The 18,275-nt window shown below is 49.5% G+C and overlaps 2 protein-coding genes across 3 annotated transcripts; one reads left to right on the plus strand and one right to left on the minus strand.

Moving 5' to 3' along the window:
* Nucleotides 1-392: 392 nt before the first annotated feature.
* On the plus strand, nucleotides 393-12,254 carry klhl21 (kelch-like family member 21). Of its 2 annotated transcripts, none has more exons than XM_036533768.1 (5): nucleotides 393-549; nucleotides 6,953-8,042; nucleotides 9,634-10,039; nucleotides 10,239-10,311; nucleotides 10,466-12,254. In XM_036533768.1, the coding sequence occupies exons 2-5, from the start codon at nucleotides 7,016-7,018 to the stop codon at nucleotides 10,805-10,807; spliced, it is 1,848 nt and encodes a 615-aa protein (XP_036389661.1). In that variant the 5' UTR covers nucleotides 393-549; nucleotides 6,953-7,015; the 3' UTR covers nucleotides 10,808-12,254. The 2 variants fall into 2 exon arrangements, with proteins under 2 accessions (XP_036389661.1, XP_036389660.1); XM_036533767.1 differs by lacking the exon at nucleotides 393-549 and adding an exon at nucleotides 6,390-6,543.
* A 205-nt stretch (nucleotides 12,255-12,459) lies between these two features.
* Nucleotides 12,460-18,241, minus strand: zbtb48 (zinc finger and BTB domain containing 48). Its single transcript, XM_036533810.1, has 11 exons — nucleotides 18,106-18,241; nucleotides 16,667-17,424; nucleotides 16,233-16,492; nucleotides 15,677-15,788; nucleotides 15,389-15,481; nucleotides 14,832-14,918; nucleotides 14,565-14,719; nucleotides 14,158-14,294; nucleotides 13,443-13,607; nucleotides 13,030-13,118; nucleotides 12,460-12,899 (listed from the first exon to the last, which is right to left on the minus strand). Exons 2-11 carry the CDS (start codon nucleotides 17,408-17,410, stop codon nucleotides 12,543-12,545), a joined length of 2,199 nt encoding a protein of 732 aa, XP_036389703.1. The 5' UTR covers nucleotides 17,411-17,424; nucleotides 18,106-18,241; the 3' UTR covers nucleotides 12,460-12,542.
* Nucleotides 18,242-18,275: the final 34 nt, after the last annotated feature.

Raw genomic sequence — 18,275 nt, forward strand, 5'->3', positions numbered from 1 at the left:
AAAACGGACATGTACGGCAATAAATTGTATCAGCTACTGCCAATAAAATACATCAGCAGAATCCACGAGACTGCAAGACTTCAAATGTGTATATTATGTCTGTACACGGAAAACGTAACTTTTCCTACAGATGGGTATGTTTGGCAAAAAACGGCAAGCAGGTGGCTCTCCGTCTGCATAACGATATGAAGCTCATTTTATGATGTGATACCTCATGTCATTGACTATTTTCAGAGCATATTTGTTCAAGCAACAAACACGTGCATCCACGAAAACGGCCAAATTCGTCACGCAACAGTTTAAGGGTTTGCGACATTGAAACTTGCTAACACGTCACGCAGCACCCAGAGTGTCTACCAATGGGGAGTGAGAAGGGGTTGATCCGGCCCGAACTGACATGGGTTCACTGCAGAGAAAACGAGAGAGGGGGTGAAAAAACGCACTTCTATGTCAAAGTTTCATTTAAGAAACTAAAACTGCATCGGCTGACTGTAAGCGTTAGCGTCTGAAGTGGCCACTTCTTGAGAAGCGTTAATATTATTTTCTTGGGTAAGTGAAAAACGGCTGGTGGCTGTTCTGGCGTTGGCTAGCGATGGTGGGTAGGCTGTTTGTCGTCCCCGCGAGCGAACGGGCAGACGATGTTTTGTGTCTCGAGCAGCCTGCATGTCTGACACGAGAGGAGAGCGAGCAAAATGCAGATTTGTTGGCATTTTATTTCTCGAGGATCCAATCGGTAAACGGTTTAATGTACATATTCTTGCTGTCATTGTAGTTGAAAGGCTTTGTATCCATGAACAATTCGAGATGATTCGAAAGCAGACGAGAAAAACTAGGCTACTGACAGAGTAATATAGCTAGCCATATATGTAACACAGGATAGCCTACGTTTTAAAATCATATTTCACCGTGCTACAGATTGGACATATGGGGCCCGCTTCGCTCCGTGTCAGTGAAGAACAATATTCCCTTTAAGAATCACTGCAGAGAATATTACTGACCAGTTTGTTTTCCGACGTGATCACAAAACATCCGAGAGCGTGGCAACGTGTCGATCCATCAATTCACACCCACCTGTCATCTTGAAACATAGATCACCTTTTAAACAATTTAAACCATTAATCCACCCGGAGCATCAAGTGTCCAGTTTGGTTATTGGGATTGTAAGCGTGAGCAAAAGGTTAATAGTTCAATACAAGTTTTATTTGCCACTTTATCATTCAGAAGGATTCGATTGGATAAGCACATAAAAGTCCCATGCTGGCAAAGCGTTTATGAGAGCATCTAATATTTCATCTTTGAGCTGTACTCCCACTGGAGAAAACATTGTGAAAAAAAGATTAAAAGGAAGGTGTAGGTGAAAGCAGATTCCTCCAGCTCGACTTCCCTAGCTGTTGTATATCACATAATTTCTACCACGCAGCATCAGATAGGCAGGCAGTTGTCTCAGTTTACTTTCCACATTGAAATTCAGCATAACATGGGACTAAAGAGGGTACATCCTCTGTTTAAATGGGCTGTTATACAGAAAGAATTCACCATTTGACAATTTAATGTGCTCTTCAGACTTAAATGGTTGTGCGCACTTGATAAATCACAAGACTGCTTATTTTGGTATAAATAAATTCATATAGCAGGCCCACTGTGTATGAGGGTGTATTAAACAAGTATCAATGACTAGGAATGCATCTGAGAAAAGAAAGCAGTGCCAAAAAAAAAGGAAACGTTAAGCATAGTTTTTTTTTTTGATAAATGGAAGTTGGTAATTATGTGTCAGCAGATGAAATGATGAAAAAAGCCCTTGACTGTACACATTAGGAAACTACTCAATCACTGCCGGCTCCATATGAGTGGACATGTCCAAAGAGACAACAGCATGTCACATTACGGTTGTCGCTTTAATTCTGCTCCAGTTGTTGCTATCTGAATAATGTGCAGACGTAAGACACAGGCTTCAGGAAGAATGTGATGCCTTAAGTGCCCCATGGTGAATACAGCTGTCTTTTTATGGCGAAACCACACTTGGGTTGGTGGAGAAGTGGGGACGGCTGTGTTTGCTAAGGGTGAAATGTCAGGGCCAGGCCAGGGTCATCTGTGTGTGTGTGTGCGTTTCTGGATCCTGATGTTCTAAGCTTGGAACTCTGTGGAGCTGCCGTTCCTTTGTTTGTGAGACAGCAGTTTCAATGCTTCTACCTTTTTTGGGTGATTATAATCCCAGGGCACCCATGCTTATCCTGCTGTGAGCTGAGAAATTTGGGAAGCAGTAGCAGAAACTCACACACAGCCCTGTACTGCACCCAGTGGAGGTGTTTATGACAGTGCACTATGTCAGTGTGCTCAGAGGGTTCAGTTGCAAGGGGCCCTCGCTTTGAGACTTGGCATGTTCTCTCAATGGCACTTCCTTTGGCAAAATGGAGGATGCAGTCAGACCAGCTGATGTAATATTCTTGCAGTGGATCTGCAATGTTTTGGTAGTGTTGCCACCTGTTAGCTGGGCTCACACTTAAAGTTATCTCTCCAACCCTCAAGTGATCTGCCCACCATTAACCAATCATACTTTTTTGTCTTCAGAGAACACTGTATTACAGTCTGGGTTCCTGAGATTATTTCAGACCAGAACTGCATGGGGTGAATTATGATGCAAGGTGGTTTTATGTGGGTTTGTACCAGGTTTCTCCAGCAGAGGTCAGCACCAGTTGTTATGGTGTACTGTAACCTGGCAGAGAGAATGAAAGAACAGCCTGTTTTTGATTTACTCCGCTTATGCAGTCTTGCTTTCCAGATGTATCTTACATTCCTGTACTGGATTCAATCTGTAATTTTTCCCCTCCTGTTCTTATTGAGGCCAGATTACTGTCTTGTACCCCAAAGCTGTATTTCATAACATAATGAATAAGGGGTTCCGATAAAACTGTACCCCTATGTTGTAGATATGGGCTAATCTGTCTACTTACTCCTTTTGAAGGTTTTATTGAATGTGATTTATCAGGTATCTAAGGGACTGAAATGAGAATTTTTTTACTTCCGTCTACAAGATAAAAAAATGTTGCACTTTATCTCAGACAGATACCATTTCATAAATCATACCACTTTTATATTTACAATGTGGCCACTGGGATTATGTTGCAGAGAATTATAAAGAGCTCCCAAAGCAGCATTCCTAGGTGTGACAAGGTCCTGGCTTTTCCTCCTCCTGTGCAGCAGTTTCCAGATATGGCATGCGAAAACATATCAGTGTTCTTTGCAATTACGTCATGCTTGAGGTTTTACGCGTATACGAGAACACCACACCAGAAAGAAACAGCAATAATCTGACACCACTGGGAGTCACATGATTATTAACGGAATATCTGTCTGTGCCTCTGAGAACTTGTTCAGCAGTGGCATCGTCTGAAAAGTACCTCCGTGGTTCTAAATCAGAAAAGGAGTAAACTCAGCATTACGTTTTCAGGGTGTTTGTCACAGATCTAGATAATAGAAAATGATGTTTCCTGTCTTGGAAAAATAAGGAAACATTTCATATTTAAGGCTGTTGGGGGTTAAGAGTAAGATTCATGAACACTGGAGTGATCAGTGCAGGAACTGTCGAGGATTTTGCATTACCACTTGCAGTTACCAAAACCAAATTACAATTATGTTTCAGTGAAAAGCAGGTTAATATAATAAGCTACAGTCAAAGCATAAAATCTGTGACTAATTCAGATTCCTCCTACTGTTATTTCTTCAAATTATAAACTCTGCTGGCTACCAGCGGCATAATATAACTTAATGTCTCTCATCTAATTGATTCATTGTACAATTGAAACCAAGTCCAGTTCTAGCGGTAATTAGATTGAATGCGATGCCCCAGCCAAGTTCAGAATCCAGCTTTTTGGTGTAGGGGTGCTCCTTCCTATAGGAGGATGGGTAAGACAGAGGGCAAAGTCCAAGCCTTCTGCAGTTTGGACTGTAGAAATGGCATTAATTAGCCTCCATTTTAGTTCAGCTTCAGCCCTTTTTTCCCCATTAGGCTGTAAACGGTGCAGTAACACGCTGGAAGTTTGCTCTGCATTCAGCACTTTTACCCTGGGGGTGCCTCCTGTATTTCGGTGGGGTAGTCTCACCAGGGGACTCTCACCGCCTAACTATAGTGCATGAGCACACACCTGGGACCCCGGCAGCTGTGGTGACGTGACATGCAGACAGCGTGTGGCAGGCCCTGAGTGTGGCGTATGTGCGGTATGCTCCCGGGGGTGGGTGGGTAGGGAAGGTTGGGGGGGTTAGCGTGGTCTCCACACAGTGCTCTCTCTGTGCTCCTCGCCCGCTCTACGCATACCAGCCGGCCGTCCATCCCACCCAAGCCAAGTATCACTTTCTTTCTGCTATTCTCGGGCCTGGCTGGTAAACAGACATCCCATAACCGCTCCGGTTGCTCAACACCTCCCAGGTATAGAGTGGGGAGATAACAGGATTTCTTCATGCCCCGCGCCCTCTAAAATTGGATTCCTGTTTTCTAATATCGACGTTCCCTCGGTGGCCGCAATGTGCATGCATTTCGCTGCTTGTTTTTCCTCTCCGTGCAATGTGACAAACACCGAAAGAAACATGTCAAAGGTTAGCTCTTGCAGTACCTCTGTGTTACCGTGCTGCATTGCATCCGTGGTTGTCTACAGCAGTGTCCTCATACTCAATATCCAGCACATTTAAACGCTATGGGCTGCCTTTTGCAGTTGTGGATGAGTTGTGGGTTCAAACTCCAGAGGGACAGCTGCTGTTGTACCCTTGAGCAAGGTGGAAGTAAAGTCCAAGCCTGGCTGGCACTGAGGGTTCTTAGGGCTATTTCTGTAGCGTGATGCAGTTTAACACGCTGCAAAGCCTACCAGACTGGACATCAGCTTATTAAAGTACCAATAACCTCTTTATAGTCAAATAGTCACCCTCCTCAACGTGATGTTCCCGGCAGAGAAACCATGGATACCATTTTCGAAATCTTTGGTATGAGTTGGCCATAGATTGAGCCCACAGGTATTCGGTGGAAGGTTGCGGGCTCAAACCACCAGCGCTCTGATCTCGCTGAGCAAGGTACTGAATCTGAATCACCCCGTTAAAAAACTGGCTACAAAAACAATCATCTGGTTTACAGAAATCTGACGATGCGAGATCCAGCTTTTTTTTCCCCCCAAAGTAAGATCAGTATTTTTCCCTGGGTAATGAAATACTTAGCATACTTGATCGTAACATTGACTGTTGGCTGAGCAGCCCAGCGTTATATTCAGAAGGCTATTAAGCTTTCCAGTTTGTCGGGTTTGGACTTTGTTTCTTGGGAAGAGAAGGCAGAGTCCATCTTCTGCAAAGCTGGCCATTCTGTTGTAGTGTAAAGCAGAGACAGTCCTATGGTTGCTGCTTGGCTTTCCTCAGATAATGAGAAGTATCTGAGACGCCTGGAAGAATGGCTGTGTCCTGGGGCTTGTGGGTAGTCTGCCAGCAGGAGTATGAGTGGTCATTGGCCGGCAGCCTTAAGAAGTCGATCTGCATCCGGAGCCAGAGGTCATGCAAGGAGCCGTGATCATTGCCATAACCGTGCCTCGTGACTCAGGAGTGCATTGTGTAGTATCCATGGTGGCCCACTTTTTGAACCATTCACCGGCCCTTAAAGCGGGTTTGCATCTTCAGAAACGACCTTGACGAGCTCGCTCGTCTGTCCTCGGTGCTGCATGATCCTCCCAGCTTTGATCCCCCCCCCCCCCCCCCCACTTTCGGAATAAGAAGCAGTCAACATGAAATTTTCTCTTGCAAGATGATTAATCAAATCTGCGCCGCTTCGAACCCAAGCCCACCCAGCTGAGCGTAACTCTTTTAAGCATCGGCTTCCCTCTGATAACCCTCAGTGGTGCAGGGAGGCATGTTTTTAGGCGAGGAGCGCTTCAAAGCTGTTGTGTTGAATTCTGCATTCTGCATTCATCTGCTGCACGAAACCAGTAATTAAATTGTTGTTTATGTTTAATGTTGGGGTTTTTTGGTGGGGGGGGGGCTGAGGAGGTAGTTTGTAAAAACAACCTTGCACTCTAGTTCTTTACTCATGTTGCCGATTTTTTATTCTGAGAGATTTGTATAATTAGGCAAATGTGTTTACAGACGCTCTTTGAAGTCATTTTGTAACTCTCCTGAGCGGATCATGTGACTCAGCCGTGTGTTTGGGTCTTGTCTGTACCGAGCAGAAGCAGTGTGTGGCTCATGCTTGAGGAGTCACCCAGTCAGACTGACTTCTGGGTGAGGGGGGAGGTGGGGGGAGTAGGGTGGGGGTGGGGTGTTTGATGTAAGCCCCGCTGTGTGACTCAGGAGGGCATGAGGTGTACGGCCGCCCCCCACCACCCCCCACCCACTTGAAATGGACACTGCCAGTGTATTTATAGCCCCGGAGCAGAGCAGAGCTCTCTTTCTTAAAAGCGTACGAGGAACTGCTCACACACACCGCGACTTGGCTCACACCTTCTAGAACGTACTGACTTCTCCTCCGACTTGCTTGCGTTCATTCCTTGCTTCAGTCGCCAGCTAACTGTGCCGCAGGTATTTATCAGCATTGATTTTGCAGTGTGCTTGTAATTTATGGATCTTTTATTCAGCTGCGGTCGTTAGTTTCAGTATAAGTTTGCCAAGGTGAAAAATATTGTGAGTGTTTTTGGCATGTGTGGTAGGTGGTAGTAGTACTTGATCTTGTAACTTTGAGTTTGTGTAAAATACTGCGCAGAACCATTGAATGAATTGCTGTACTATCAAATAATGTGGTTATAAGAGTAGTTGCAGGAATGGCAACTAATAAGATCATTTATAACAGATTTGTGTGGTGGTGTTGAGAAAGAGTTTAGATGTTACTGGGAGTGAATCCACTAACAGGCTTTTCTGGGAAGTCATCACCGTATCGTGTGTCATCCAGATATCTAACCTCGCAGTGATGACGATGTTCCCTCGTTCTCAGATGGTCACAGCCTACTGAGGTCCGAGCGAGCGAGAGAAAGAGAGAGCGAGAGAGAGAGCCCTGATGGAGAAGCCTGCCATCCAGACGCAGCCCTCCACGCTGCCGTTCTTCGACACCTCCCACGCCTTCAACCTGCTGCGCGGCATCCACGAGCTGCGCGCTGAGCGCAAGTTCTTCGACGTGACGCTGTGCGCCGAGGGCCGGGAGTTCCACTGCCACCGCACCGTGCTGGCCGCCGCCAGCACCTACTTCCGCGCCATGTTCGCCGGCACGCTGCGCGAGAGCGCCATGGACCGCGTGGTGCTGCACGAGGTGTCGGCCGAGCTGCTGGGCCTGCTGGTGGACTTCTGCTACACGGGCCGCGTCACCGTCACGCAGGACAACGTGGACCTGCTGCTGAAGACGGCCGACCTCTTCCAGTTCCCCTCCGTCAAGGAGGCCTGCTGCGCCTTCCTGGAGCAGCGGCTGGACGTCTCCAACTGCCTGGAGATCCAGGACTTCGCCGAGGCCTACGCCTGCCGCGAGCTGGCCGCCAGCGCCCGCCGCTTCGTGCTGAAGAACATCGTGGAGCTGGCCAAGGGCAAGGAGTTCGAGCGGCTGCCCTGGAAGCGGCTGCTGGAGTTCGTGTCGGACGACGGGCTGTGCGTGGACAAGGAGGAGACGGCCTACCTGATGGCCGTGCGCTGGGTGAAGGCCGACCCGCAGCGGCGGCTGCACTACTGGCCCGAGCTGCTGCAGCAGGTGCGGCTGCCCTTCGTGCGGCGCTTCTTCCTGCTGGCGCACGTGGAGAGCGACCCGCTGGTGTACCTGTCGCCGCCCTGCCTGCGGCTGGTGAGCGAGGCGCGCGCCTTCCAGTCCTGCGAGTACGACCGGCACGACTGGCCCTGCCAGCGCATGCGGCCGCGGCCCTCCACCGGCCTGGCCGAGATCCTGGTGGTGGTGGGCGGCTGCGACCAGGACTGCGACGAGCTGGTCACCGTGGACTGCTACAACCCCCAGACCGGCCAGTGGCGCTACCTGGCCGAGTTCCCCGATCACCTGGGGGGCGGCTACAGCATCGCCGCGCTAGGCAACGACATGTATGTAACAGGTAAGTGAACTTGGGAATGGGGAGTGGAGGGAGAGGGCATTGTCAGTCTTGGAGCTCAGATTTTTAGGATGTATTATTGATAATGGTCAATACATTATTTAATGTAAGGTACAGTACAGCTAAACACTTGAGAGCGCTACTGAGCATGTCTGTTACAGTGCTGTACCTGTTTTCTGAGGTCGAGGCCTCCCGTTTCCCCATCATGAAGTAGCGCTTTTATGAAATATTGCTGAGTGGGTAGGGGGAAACCACAGCAGCAGTTGGGCTGGGAAGGAGGGGTAGGTTTGGCCACTTGCGCCGGTTGCTCCAGAATTCAAAAGCTGTGAAGCTTTCCAGGCCCACATGGAATGAAAGGGCAGGCAGTTTGAGTATAAATAAGCCACAGCAGCCTTGCTGTGAGGGAGCGAGCGAGCGAAACGGGGGGGTGGGGGGGACACGGTGTTCCGCCAGGAATACAGGAGCGTGAACATTACTGTGAGGCTCAGGAGCAGACACTGTTTTCGAGAGAAGGGAAAAAAAAACACCAGGGCCTTTTATTAATGGCAGAGAAAGCCTGAGAACCGAAAAGGGGAAAACAAATAGTTGGCAGCGCAACAGTGCCAGCGCTGTTATTGTGCGAAGGCCACGCGAGGCTGGGGCAGCATGGCAGAGGGTACCCAAACGTCTTTAGCAAAGGGTTGCGTGCTTACTGACAGCTAACGCGATTTAGCGCCTCGCTCGACGCCGCTCCCCCTCGTCGAGCTGTCCGCGGTTGAACGTCAACAAAAACAGCACCCCGAACCCAAACGGAGGTGGCGCACGGTGTGCGCGGTGAAAGGGGAGCCGTCAGTGCGGGGATGATGTTGTCTAGGACTTTGCTGTCAAACGCCAGAAATGTCAGCCTTACGTTACATAATATCCAGCGAGACAGCGGAACGCCACCGCGGCACCCGCTTTTCCGCCGTGGTCTCGGGGGGCAGAAGGGCACAGTCGTTACTTTGTGACTGCACCCTCTGCCTCCCTGCTGGATCCTGAGCCGCACGGCGCGGCAGAGGGAGAGCCTGGAGGGAAGCCACACATTTGCATTTCCAATCTGAGCGTATTGTTTTGATCGTTTGCCAGACTGGCGGAAAAAAAGGATTAAATAAGACGAAGCTGATACACAAAAAAAGTTATGATTCATCCTGCAGCGGTACCACAGCTCAGAACACGCCTGAGCGCCGTAACACAATTTTTGCAAAAGGTGAGGTTAGGGAGAAGTCAGTCACAGCTGCAGTAAGAATTGAAAAGGAAGTTAGATGCTGTCTTTACTGCACCTCGTACTTGTATCCCAGCATGCTCTGATACATCTGAGGCAGATAAAATTACAGATAAAAGTACAGATATCATATGATCTGCAATGCAGAGCCTATATATGTGTACGGTTTTGTAACTCCTGAGATCTGGTAGTCACTGGTGAGAGTGATAAGGAAGTAGCAGTCACAAGATCTAATTACTGTTATGAAACCCTGAAGCACTGAAGAAGTGAAGCAAGAGAGTGGCTTGTGTGCGTGTATGTGCTGGTCTCCCCCTCCCTCCCTCTGAGCCCCCTCTCCCGTGCCCCCCCTCCCAGGCGGCTCGGATGGCTCGCGGCTCTACGACGGCGTGTGGCGCTACAACTCGAGTGTGAATGAGTGGACGGAGGTGTCGCCCATGCTGAAGGCGCGGGAGTACCACAGCTCCTGCGTGCTGAAGGGCCAGCTGTACGTGGTGGCGTCGGACAGCACCGAGCGCTACGACCACGCGCTGGACTGCTGGGAGTCCCTGCCGCCCATGCTGCACGCCATGGACAACTGCTCCACCACCGCCTGCAGGGGGCGCCTCTATGCCATCGGCTCCCTGACCGGGGAGGACACCATGGCGATCCAGAGCTACGACCCCGACACGGACCGCTGGGGCCTGGTCAACTGCGGTCAGCTGCCCCCCTGGTCCTTCGCCCCCAAGACGGTCACCCTCAATGGCCTCATTTACTTTGTCAGGTAAGGATATCACCAGAGTGTCTGCTGGTAGTTGGGGTGCAGTAATGAAGAAAAGCAATGTATTGGTTGTACGTTGTGAATTATGATGTCCAGAAGTGCTTCTTTAGTCTTACTGTGAATGGAGGAAGAAGTGAATGGGTGCTGTGTATGGGAATCCCTAGAGTGGCAGTCATTTCTCAAAATGGGCTTTGTGTTCCAGGGATGACTCAGCAGAAGTTGATGTCTACAACCCCTTGAAGAACGAGTGGGACAAGATCAGCCCCATGACACAGGTTAGTCAGACTCATGAAAATAAGCCTCTGTACACTGAGAGGAAAATGGAAAGACCATGAAAACCTTCTAACAGACACTCCTGTCAGTCCTGTATCTCCTGCCTGGGTCGCCGCTCGTGCTGACCTGCATGCTCATGCTTGGTTCTCCCGTCAGGTCCATGTGGGAGGCAGCGTGGCAGCCTTGGGTGGCCGTCTCTTCGTTTCGGGGGGCTACGACAACACCTACGAGCTGTCGGACGTGGTGGAGGCGTACGACCCGGCCACGCGCTGCTGGACGCTCGCCGGCCACCTGCCGCAGCCCACCTTCTGGCACGGCAGCGTCAGCATCTTCCGGCAGTTCATGCCCCTGGTGCCCAGCGCCTTCGAGCCCGCAGACACTCCCGAGACCAACGCCATCCACCTGCATCGGCACCACCGCAACCTGGCCCTGCAGAACCACAACCACAACCACAACCACAATCACAACCACAACCGCGACGTCAACCCCGCGCACTGAGCGCAGCTCGGCCCAGGCTGGTCCGGCGTCCGCCCATCGCTGTCGCAATCGGTCGTGTTTACTGTGACGATGCTACGTTGTGTGCTCCGCACTTTAATGCACATTCATCCAAACTGGACGCCAGAAAGCAAAAAAAAAACAGATTGTATTGACCTTCGGACTTTCATTTCTGCTTGACCTTACTCGTGACTGAGCGGGGAAGGGACTGTCCTGTGTGCGTTGCGGACATTGGTCAGCACCCATTGCTACATCGAGACAGTAGCCGGTGGGGTCATTGCACAAAACTGACGGGCTGCTTATTGTGTGGTGTTGATGCCGTCATAGATCAACAGATCATTTATTGTTACCCGTGTGACAGTAGCTGTGCAGATCATAGAGAAGTCATCTTGGGATAAAGACCACAGTACATTTCTACAGTACTGTTAGGGTAGGTAGTTTTAGCTCTTGCACTGCTTCACAGCAGGCATATTTATGGACAACCGTTTTTGACATCGCTACTCAAAATCAATTGAAAGCCCCCTCACAATAGAAACATTCCAAAGGCGAAGAACAACACACCGAAAAAAAAAAAAAACCTTTTTGCTTGCTCAGAGCGCAGGGTGCAGTGCTTTATTTCATCGATCAAAGTGCGTTTCATAGAGACGTCGCCCGGCGCTAGCCATTAGGGTAGTGTCAGAGAAATGAAGGATGGATTTCTGCGCCGTGCAGCAGTTTGTCAACGCGGTCTGGAAGTGGCATCATTTGCAGAGAACCGCAGCGTAGCGGATTGGTTTGTTGTTCAAAGCTCAGTGCTGGCTCGGCTTATGAAACGTGAAATTGACTGGTCTCTCCAGTATCGCAGCTCCTCGTTTCAAAACCCAACACAAGACTGATGCTAGATCTGCCTTTGCCGCTCTCACACTCGCGGCCTGCATGTGGTATCCGTCACGTTCTCTTGAAGTTCTCTTTACGGATAGATACATTCAGTTATTTTTATAGTAAATTAAAGTTATTTATGAATATGTATTTAACTGTGTAGTGTATAGTGAGGATGATGCTGAGAGCGGTTGGAAGAGATCGTGAAACTGTACGCAGACAGTTTTGAAACACGACTCTTTCCTCTTATTAACATGAAGTTCCAGTGAAACTGTCATACTTCCCGTTAAGGAAAGTAGGTGTCACTGTATGGGTAACTGGAAGTAGCAGTGTATTCTCAGTTTAATTTTGTATATGATTGTGTGTTTTGCAGGTAACAATAGTGTAATGTACAGTATGCTGTAGCAGTTTTACCTGCTTGTTATCCTTGCATTTTTGATTTATTTTTGACTTGATTTTTTTTTTTTCTTACAATAGTGTTTGTGTTGTGGCCAAAACCATTTTTTAACATCTGCTTTGCAAACCATTTGTGTTTGGAGCAGAACAGTGACGTCTTTACAGTGTGATCACTCAATAAAGCTGCGGGCAGGAATTTTTCTGTTTTAGTCTTTCTTCTGTGACGTACTTACAAAACACAACTTCACTTTCTTCAACGGAAAACATACAGGTCCATCCAGAAGTGATCTCCTGACATAGTCTTTATTATCATTGGTAACAATCTGCATATAAAGACAAAGCATTTCACTTCAGATCTACTAAAAACACTTTTTTTTTTTTTTTGCAAAGTGTGTGTCTGTACAGGCCAACATGTAGTCGAGTGATAAAAGCCGCATCCCCAATGCGCCGCCGCATTGCGGAACGCAGCGGGTAACGCCAGTCCTCAGGCCTTGTCCTCGGCCCCGCCCTCCACCAGCTCCTCCGTCACCACGGCGGAGTGGATGGGGTACGCCCCGGTCACCAGCAGCGTCTGCTCCATCACGTCGGCCACCGTGAAGCCCGGCCCCTCCTCCTCGTCCCCGGGCCCCGCCCCCTGGGTAGACACCACCTCCTCCACCATGATGGCGCCGGGCTGGATCATGACGCTGATGATGTCGCCCGGCGCCGGGCCCTCCCCCTCGGCGGGCAGCGAGGGCGCGGCCGCCTTCTCGTCCTCCACCACCAGGTTGCGCAGGCGCCGCTGCCGCGGGTTGTAGTTCTCCACGCGGTTGTGGATCTGGGAGTGCCGTCGCAGGTGGGCCTGGGGAGACAGAGGTCCCAGTTCAACACTGTGTGGGGGAGGCCTCACCGGGCACTGGTCCGTGCATTTCATTCGTTAGTTTAAAATTCAGTGTGCTGAAGGGGTTTTTAATGGAGGGGGCGTTCCGCACCTGTCTAGTGAACTTGTACCCACACTCTGTGCACTCAAACTTGCGCATGCCTTTGTGCCGGCGGACGTGGACCCGGAGCTGCTCAATGGCTGGTGGGAGAGTCAAAGCATGGTTTACACCTTTCTCCTTTAGTCTCTAATACCACATACGATCTACTGTGAACATTTGAACCATATCTAAACCACAAACACCTACACAACACCTTATGCATATGGACTGATTACACTCAGTAATGACGTAATCAAGCAAACAAACACGGTACGCTGACCATCTGTTGTTATGAAGATGAATGTAATATTTTTCGTGACAGCTATGAGGAATATCTCCAGGCTGCATCAGGATCGTGTTGCAGGAGAGGTGCGCGCATATGCTAGTCCCTGTTCGGGCTTGTGTTAGCGCGACGGGCCCCTCACCCTTGAAGGTCTTGCTGCAAATGTGGCAGTAGTGCGGCCGGCCCTCCTGGTGCTTGCTGGCCACGTGGCGGAGGAGCGGGCCCTTCTCCGTGAAGCGCTGGTCGCAGAACTCGCAGCGGAAGGGCCGCTCCCCTGTGTGGGTGCGGTGGTGCTTGTCCAGGCTGGCTGCAGACACACAAAACCGCACGGGTTTAGATAGCTAACGGTAAGAATTTGGCAGCCTGAAGTGGAATCTGTGTGTGTGTGTGTGCATTAATGACACATTGAAGTTTGTGCTCTGTCTGTGTGTGTATGTGTGTGGAGGTGAGATAAGCCCTGTCTGTATTTGTGTATATGAGGCAGCGAATTCTGAATTCTGAGTATGTGAGGCAGTGTGTCTGTGCTGTGTTAGGTATGTGTAAGACAGTGTGAGAGGCACCAGATCCCCTCAACTTGGTAGGCCCAGACAGGAGTATCAGTGATATAAGATGTGGAAGTACAGAGTCATGCGCAAGTATATAGCAGGGCGTAAGAGATGGCAGATTCCCATATCTGGGAGATTCCTTTACTAGCATGTGTTTCAAGAACAAGTGTTACATTTCTGCTGAGAGTCTTGAGTTGGGAGTGTACAGTATAAGGATGTGGTGGGCAGTCTTCCTGTCTGCAAAAGGTCTTCCCTTCAGTGTGTGTCTGTGAGGAGTGTGTATATGATTTTAGCAGCATGGCAGGTAGGTACCTTGTGTCCGGAAGGTCTTGCCACAGAGGTGGCATTGGAAGGGTTTCTCCCCGGTGTGTGTACGCAGGTGCATGTTCAGGTTGGCCTTCTGGGTAAAGGCGTGGTTACAGAACTGGCACACAAATGGCCGCTCGTTCCTAAAGGGTTTGAGAATCCACTGTGAAGCATTCTTTTCACCGCTTCATTCAGAGATGGTGTGCACACATTTAGGTCTGACCACTCTGCACACCAAAACAGCTGTGATAATGCATCTCTAATTCTCCCTGTCCTCTGTAGTGTGTCCTCATGTAACTTGTCCTTATGACCATCCTCTCTCAATCCCACTCAATAAACTTCTGTGTACTAGGTATAGCTTTAAGTGTCCCGGCCCTTCCCCATAATTCCCCTGTGCCCTCCCCTGTGCCTGCCTGTGGATGGCTTTGATGTGCATCTGCAGCCCATTGCGGCTGGAGGCGCGGTGGCCACACTCCTCGCACACGAACAGCTTCTCCCCGCGGTGCTTGGAGGCTTCGTGCAGACGCAGCTCCGTGCGAGACAGGAAGCACTTGGGGCACAGCGAGCACTATGGGAAAGGGAGGCACAGCACACTCACCCGGAGAAAATGTGGCCAAAAGAGAAAAGTAGTCCCAGTAGAAAGCCACAGAGCAGGCACAAGACCATCGGCAAAAACTCACCGCGTGTGGTTTGGGGGCCCCATGGACTTTGATTAGATGGATCTTCAGGTCTTTTTTCTGCATGAACTGTTCAGGGCAGGAAGTACACTGACACAAACACAAACAGACATCACAGCAGGTTAAAATGTGTACAGCTTCAGTAGAGGAGTTGTGTACTTTAAAAAATGATAGGTCTATAAATATATATGCTCTGTATGTGACAATATTTTTTGTCTTTATTAGAGGTAAATGGTATCAAAATTGTACTCCATCTGTGATCTTATGAGTCATTAGCGTAATGAATCAATGAAAGCACTAATCAGAAACTCAAAAGATCAGTGAATGAAACATATTGTCATTAATCACGCAACGTATTTTATTTTTTCCATATGGAAATAAAATTAAAAATGTAACTGATTACGTAAGATATCTTTTTGCGTTGCGCTTTGATAAATCAACCAAGTCTCTAAAAGGCTACTGAGCAGAATCCTGCCGATATGCTGAATCTGACTGTGCTATGGACAGACAGATGAATGAGGGGGGGGGGGGGGGGTTAGTGGATGAGAAGTCAGGCTCACCTTATTGGGCATCTCGCCCGTGTGGGTGACAGTGTGCAGGCGCAGCTCCAACCGCCGCCGAAAGGTCATGGGACACATGGAACACGAGAACACCTAGGCCACACGCACGACAGGCACACAAACGCATCACAGCAAGAAATCCCATATATCTTTAATGTAAATGCATTAAAAGACTGTTAGCTGTGGTCTGGGGAGCATATCACCTTAAAATATCACCCGCGTGCGAAAATAAAATAGGCCACATGCGTAGTGACCTGACTTCTGCCCACCCCCTGCTCCGGGACTCACCACCTCTGCCCGGCTCAGGCAGTTCCGCGCCTCATGCTCCAGCAGGTTCTCCTTCCTGTAGTAGCATTTCCCACACTTGGAGCACTCAAAGGGCTTTTCCCCAGTGTGACGCCTAGGGTTTGGAGGGAATAACACAATGAGTAGTTTCACACTGACACTCCTCACTGGACCTTTACGTAGGTAGGTGGTGGGGTACGCAGCATTCTGCTGTAGGCTACTATGCCACAGCACTGCACGGGTTTTGGCTGTTTTGTTCTTTGTTGCATTTATCCTGCATAATGTTCGTTATTAACTTACGTTGCACTTATATAATTTCCAAATGAGCTCATCACCCCAATAAACATGTTAACTTGGTGTATAAATAATTTTCATGTTTTTGCAACTTCTCAAAATAAATGCAGCTTTCTTGCCGTTTCTTCACATAACAACAAATATTTTAAGGCCAACTGCTATTCAATTGATTTCACCACTTTCAGTATTAGATACATCAAAAGGCATTTCAAATGCACCTGGATGCAGGCCATCGATGTCAGAACGTGTCTGAAGCAGCACTCACCGGTTGTGCACTTTGAGGTAGTACTTGCTGAGGAAGGTCTTGTGGCAGGTGGGACACTGGACCGAGTTCCTCTTGGCCCCCTCGCCATTCTCCTTGTTGACGGCTTTCCCGCGGCCCCTGCGTTTGCCTCGCTGGGGGCCCGTGGTGGTGGCGGGAAGGGCGTGGGGCAGGTACTCTTCATCAGTGTCCTCCTGCGGCCCCTCTGCCTCGCCGCCTTCCTCTTCCTCGTTTTCATTGGCCAGCTCCCCTGGCCCGCCCACCTGAGAGTAAAAAAACAACCAAACATTCCTACCACAGGCACATTCACTAAGAGCACATAAGTTGTTCAAAGTCTTGTTAAGACAACTCCATTCAAAATGCTCTAGGCCCAACTTCTAATCTGAAATTTGATCCACATCCTGGGACTGCCTAATGGCTGAAGCATGTGTGGTTACCTCTGATTCATTCACGGGTCCAACACTGCGTCCCGCCCCTTCCTCAGCTCCACCCTTCCCGTCCTCCAGGGCTCCGGGTTCTGCCTTCCTGGTCGCACCTCCCCGTGGGGTATGCGGCGGGGTGGGGCTCTCCCTCAGCAGGCGGCTGGGTCCCTTGACCGTGCGGCCAGAACGTGTGGTCGTGGTTGCGGCAACGGGGGCAGTCTGTTTGGGAGTTTCACTAGTGGCTTTAGCCCTGGTTTTGGGAACGAGTCTGGGTTTGGGCTTCGCTTTAGCTGGCGTCTCGTTGCTGGAAGTGTCCTGGGTAACCTGGGAAGCGTGGAGCAACGAGCTGTCGACATCCCCCGTCACAAGCTCTTCGATTTTGGGTCCCCTTGGAAGGCTCTGCTGGCTGGTGAACTCCTGGCAGAGGTGCAGCGCATCTGGCACCGACAAGCTGAGGGCGGCGCTCCGCACTTTTTCCAGGTTGACAGAGTCCAGCTTAAGCTCCCCTGTGTACACAAAGTCCAGCAGCACCTCCAGCCCGTCCGTCGGGCACTCCTCCGGGAGACAAACCTCCATGCATGGCGTGGTAGTTGTGTAAGAGTTCTGAAAGAGCTGACTGAAGCATGCCAAAACGTTACGGTGAGCCAGGTACACCTGCCCACTCCCCAGGCTCAACATTGCGTCGCAGAACCTGCCCAGCCCCCTCTGCTGGTTGAGAGAGGACAGGACACGCTGGGCATGGGCGTTCGGCACAGCCATCTCCCCCTGGAGAACTGCAACAACAAAGCAGGGGACACGAGAAAAAGTGAGCGCAAGACACTGTAAACTTTTGCGCGTGACCCTCACATAAAAATAACTGATTGTTTTTATTCATGTCAACTTAATACCAAGTGTCACCGTTAATAATTTGTTACGCAATGTCGTTTACTTTTACGTGGACAGAGGCGTGCTTTTTTCGCTTGCAAGTGGGCTAGACTACCAGGCGACAACAAACGGATTTCTACCATCTAGCTAAGTAGCCAGCCAATCTCCTCGCATGCTAGCAAGCTAGCTAGTTAAGCGATCCAGCGGCATAACACGCCTCCTTGCCCAGTGCAACTTTAGTATTACTACAGTGCGGTACTGTTCTTGTTGCTCAAAAAGATTAAGTGTTTTGTCTGCTATTTGTAAGGTTGGACAGGACGATTTTACCAGAAATTAGCTAGCTAGCTGCTGACCATTATATTTGAGCACGGTTGCATCATTAGGTTTTGGGACTTCTGTACTGCGTGTGGTGATTTTCGTAGTTTATGTGAGACCCTGGATTTTGCTTATCTGTGTCCAAAAAAATCTAGCCAGTCACCGCAATTAGTGGTCTGCATTACCTCGACGTTTGCTATAGGATCTATGTTTTTACTGACGCTCCCTAAGGTTTCATTTCTGCTGCAGATACAACAGTGGTTTGTGCCACTCACCTTATTTCGGTGGAAGAGTGAATAATGTTTTCAGTCGATGGATTTAGAGGGTGTCTAAAATAACATTCTGTGATTAATGCTTGAGCAGAATTCTAGAAGACATGAATTACTTTTTATTACTATACAGGAAGCCATGTTGGAGTAGACACCGGATGTGACGACATCAGTGG

The sequence above is a fragment of the Megalops cyprinoides genome, chromosome 7 (assembly GCF_013368585.1).
Source record: "Megalops cyprinoides isolate fMegCyp1 chromosome 7, fMegCyp1.pri, whole genome shotgun sequence".
In the NCBI taxonomy this organism is placed as follows: domain Eukaryota; kingdom Metazoa; phylum Chordata; class Actinopteri; order Elopiformes; family Megalopidae; genus Megalops; species Megalops cyprinoides.

Coding starts and splice junctions, on each gene's coding strand:
- klhl21 (XM_036533768.1), top strand. CDS start 7,016: ATGGAGAAGCCTGCCATCCAGACGCAGCCCTCCACGCTGCCGTTCTTC. Junction 8,043..9,633: donor CAACGACATGTATGTAACAG/GTAAGTGAACTT, acceptor CCCCCCTCCCAG/GCGGCTCGGATGGCTCGCGG. Junction 10,040..10,238: donor GGCCTCATTTACTTTGTCAG/GTAAGGATATCA, acceptor TTTGTGTTCCAG/GGATGACTCAGCAGAAGTTG.
- zbtb48 (XM_036533810.1), bottom strand. CDS start 17,410: ATGGCTGTGCCGAACGCCCATGCCCAGCGTGTCCTGTCCTCTCTCAAC. Junction 16,493..16,666: donor GACCCGTGAATGAATCAGAG/GTAACCACACAT, acceptor TTTTACTCTCAG/GTGGGCGGGCCAGGGGAGCT. Junction 13,119..13,442: donor TTGCAGCAAGACCTTCAAGG/GTGAGGGGCCCG, acceptor CTCTCCCACCAG/CCATTGAGCAGCTCCGGGTC.